At 39.0% G+C, this 2106-nt stretch overlaps 1 protein-coding gene across 1 annotated transcript; it reads left to right on the plus strand.

Moving 5' to 3' along the window:
- Nucleotides 1–828: 828 nt before the first annotated feature.
- LOC114023862 (olfactory receptor 52E4) lies at nt 829–1767 on the plus strand. The gene has a single exon (XM_027836673.1). The coding sequence runs from the start codon at nt 829–831 to the stop codon at nt 1765–1767; it is 939 nt and encodes a 312-aa protein (XP_027692474.1).
- The last annotated feature ends 339 nt before the right edge of the window (nt 1768–2106 follow it).

The raw sequence follows: 2106 nt of genomic DNA on the forward strand, positions 1-2106 counted from the left end.
TGTAGGAGTTATTAGAAGCAGTGAGAATAATAGGCAAACAATACTGATGTTAATAATAGGCAAGGAAAGCTAAGTACACTGTGTGAGGGAAGTTAAGTGCCCTGCGGATGGAGAAAGAAATTCTGTCAATCTTTAAAAATATCTATTTCCTCTTGAACAATGAGAGAAGTTGTGATGTAGTGAATAATATATATTATAATAATATGTGTATAATGATAGTATTACATATAAAATATACATATTATTTTAATACATATTGTATAATACAAGTGTATAGTAATAATTTATATTTTCATAACAATTTCAAGAAAATGTTTTCCACACAACAGCCCTATGAGGTAAGTAGTATAAATAATTTTATCCAGGATGAAGAAACTGAGGGTCAGGGAAGTTAAATGAGTTGCCTACAGTTGCCTACAGAAACTGTTATGAGCAAAAAAAAAAAAAAGGATTTGATACCAGCTCTCCAGATTGCAAAACCTGGAGAAGGAACATTAGGTTTGAAATCAAAATATTTGCATTCACACTCTGGCTCTGATACTTATACTATTGGGATAACCCTCAAAAATTAATTTAACTTGTCTAAACCTCATGTTCTCCATTTGTCAAATAAACAAAAACCAGTTTTTTTCCATTCAATATCACGTTGAGTTGTGAAGGAAAACATTTTGTAAAATAATAATGTATTATGTAAATGTGAGTTATTATTATTTATTATTGACTGAAGCTGATGTACTTTGTGTCTCTCCAGGGCCTGGTTGCCAGAAGGCCTTGGAAGAGAGGCAAGTCCTCCTGCTTTCCTGTGGGCTATTATTACTGCCTAGAAGTATGTCTCCTATGAATGTCACTGAATTCCAACCCTCCTCATTTCTCCTTCTAGGAATCCCAGGGCTGGAAGGTATACACATCTGGATTGCCTTTCCCTTCTGTCTTGTGTATTTGATTGCAATTGTGGGGAATGTCACCATCTTATTAGTAATCAAAACTGAACAGAGTCTCCACCAACCCATGTTTTACTTCTTAGCCATGCTATCAATGATTGACTTGGGTTTGTCAACATCCACCATTCCCAAGATGCTGGGCATCTTCTGGTTCAGCTTGAGGGAAATCAGTTTTGCTGGTTGTCTCATCCAGATGTTCTTCATTCACATGTTTACAGGCATGGAGACAGTTCTTCTGGTAGCCATGGCCTATGACCGTTTTGTGGCTATCTGCAATCCCCTCCAATATACTATGATTCTCACCAACAAAAACATCGTCATATTAGCCTCAGTTGTTGTTGGAAGGAACCTAATTCTGGTTACCCCATTTGTATTTCTCATTCTGCGACTGCCATTCTGTGGGCATCATATCATTCCCCACACCTATTGTGAACACATGGGTCTTGCTCGATTGGCCTGTGCAAGCATCAGAGTCAATATCATTTACGGGCTGATGGTGATTTCTAACATAATAGTGGATGTGATCCTGATAGCTACTTCCTATATGCTCATCCTCCGCACTGTCTTTCGGCTCCCTTCTCGTGATGCCCGGCTCAAGGCTCTCAACACTTGTGGCTCCCATGTCTGTGTCATGCTGTGCTTCTACACACCTGCATTTTTCTCCTTTATGACCCACCGATTTGGCAGGAACATTCCTCGATATATTCACATCCTCTTGGCTAATCTGTATGTGATTGTGCCACCTGCACTCAACCCCATCATCTATGGAGTTAGGACTAGACAAATCCGGGAGCGTGTTCTGAAGATCTTTGTTCAGAAAGAGTAACTATTATACAGGAAATGGAAGATACTTTCCCCCAGGTGCTCTCTTTATCTCAGTGGTTTTCTTTGTAATTTCATAAGGCACAGGACACCTTTGGGTAGTTACTGACTCAGAGTTTGATGGGAATAGCACTGAAGGCCAATTAGGTCAACACCCTATTCCTTCAATCAAAGAATTTAGGAAAGAGATGGGTTCTCTGGGGACAACTCTGGTCCACAAGTTAAATGGCAGAGGGTTGTATTTCTTCTATTTCTCACCTTCTCATCTACCCTCTTCTCCTGTATAGAATATTATAACTGGAAGTCTCCTTCTAAACTCTAACTCCTTCTCATTTCATGTCCA

Source organism: Vombatus ursinus, unplaced genomic scaffold (assembly GCF_900497805.2).
Source record: "Vombatus ursinus unplaced genomic scaffold, bare-nosed wombat genome assembly UNPS02004456.1, whole genome shotgun sequence".
Classification (NCBI taxonomy): domain Eukaryota; kingdom Metazoa; phylum Chordata; class Mammalia; order Diprotodontia; family Vombatidae; genus Vombatus; species Vombatus ursinus.

What these genes read in the sequence shown, in the direction of transcription:
- LOC114023862 (XM_027836673.1), top strand. Translation starts at nt 829, where the DNA reads ATGTCTCCTATGAATGTCACTGAATTCCAACCCTCCTCATTTCTCCTT.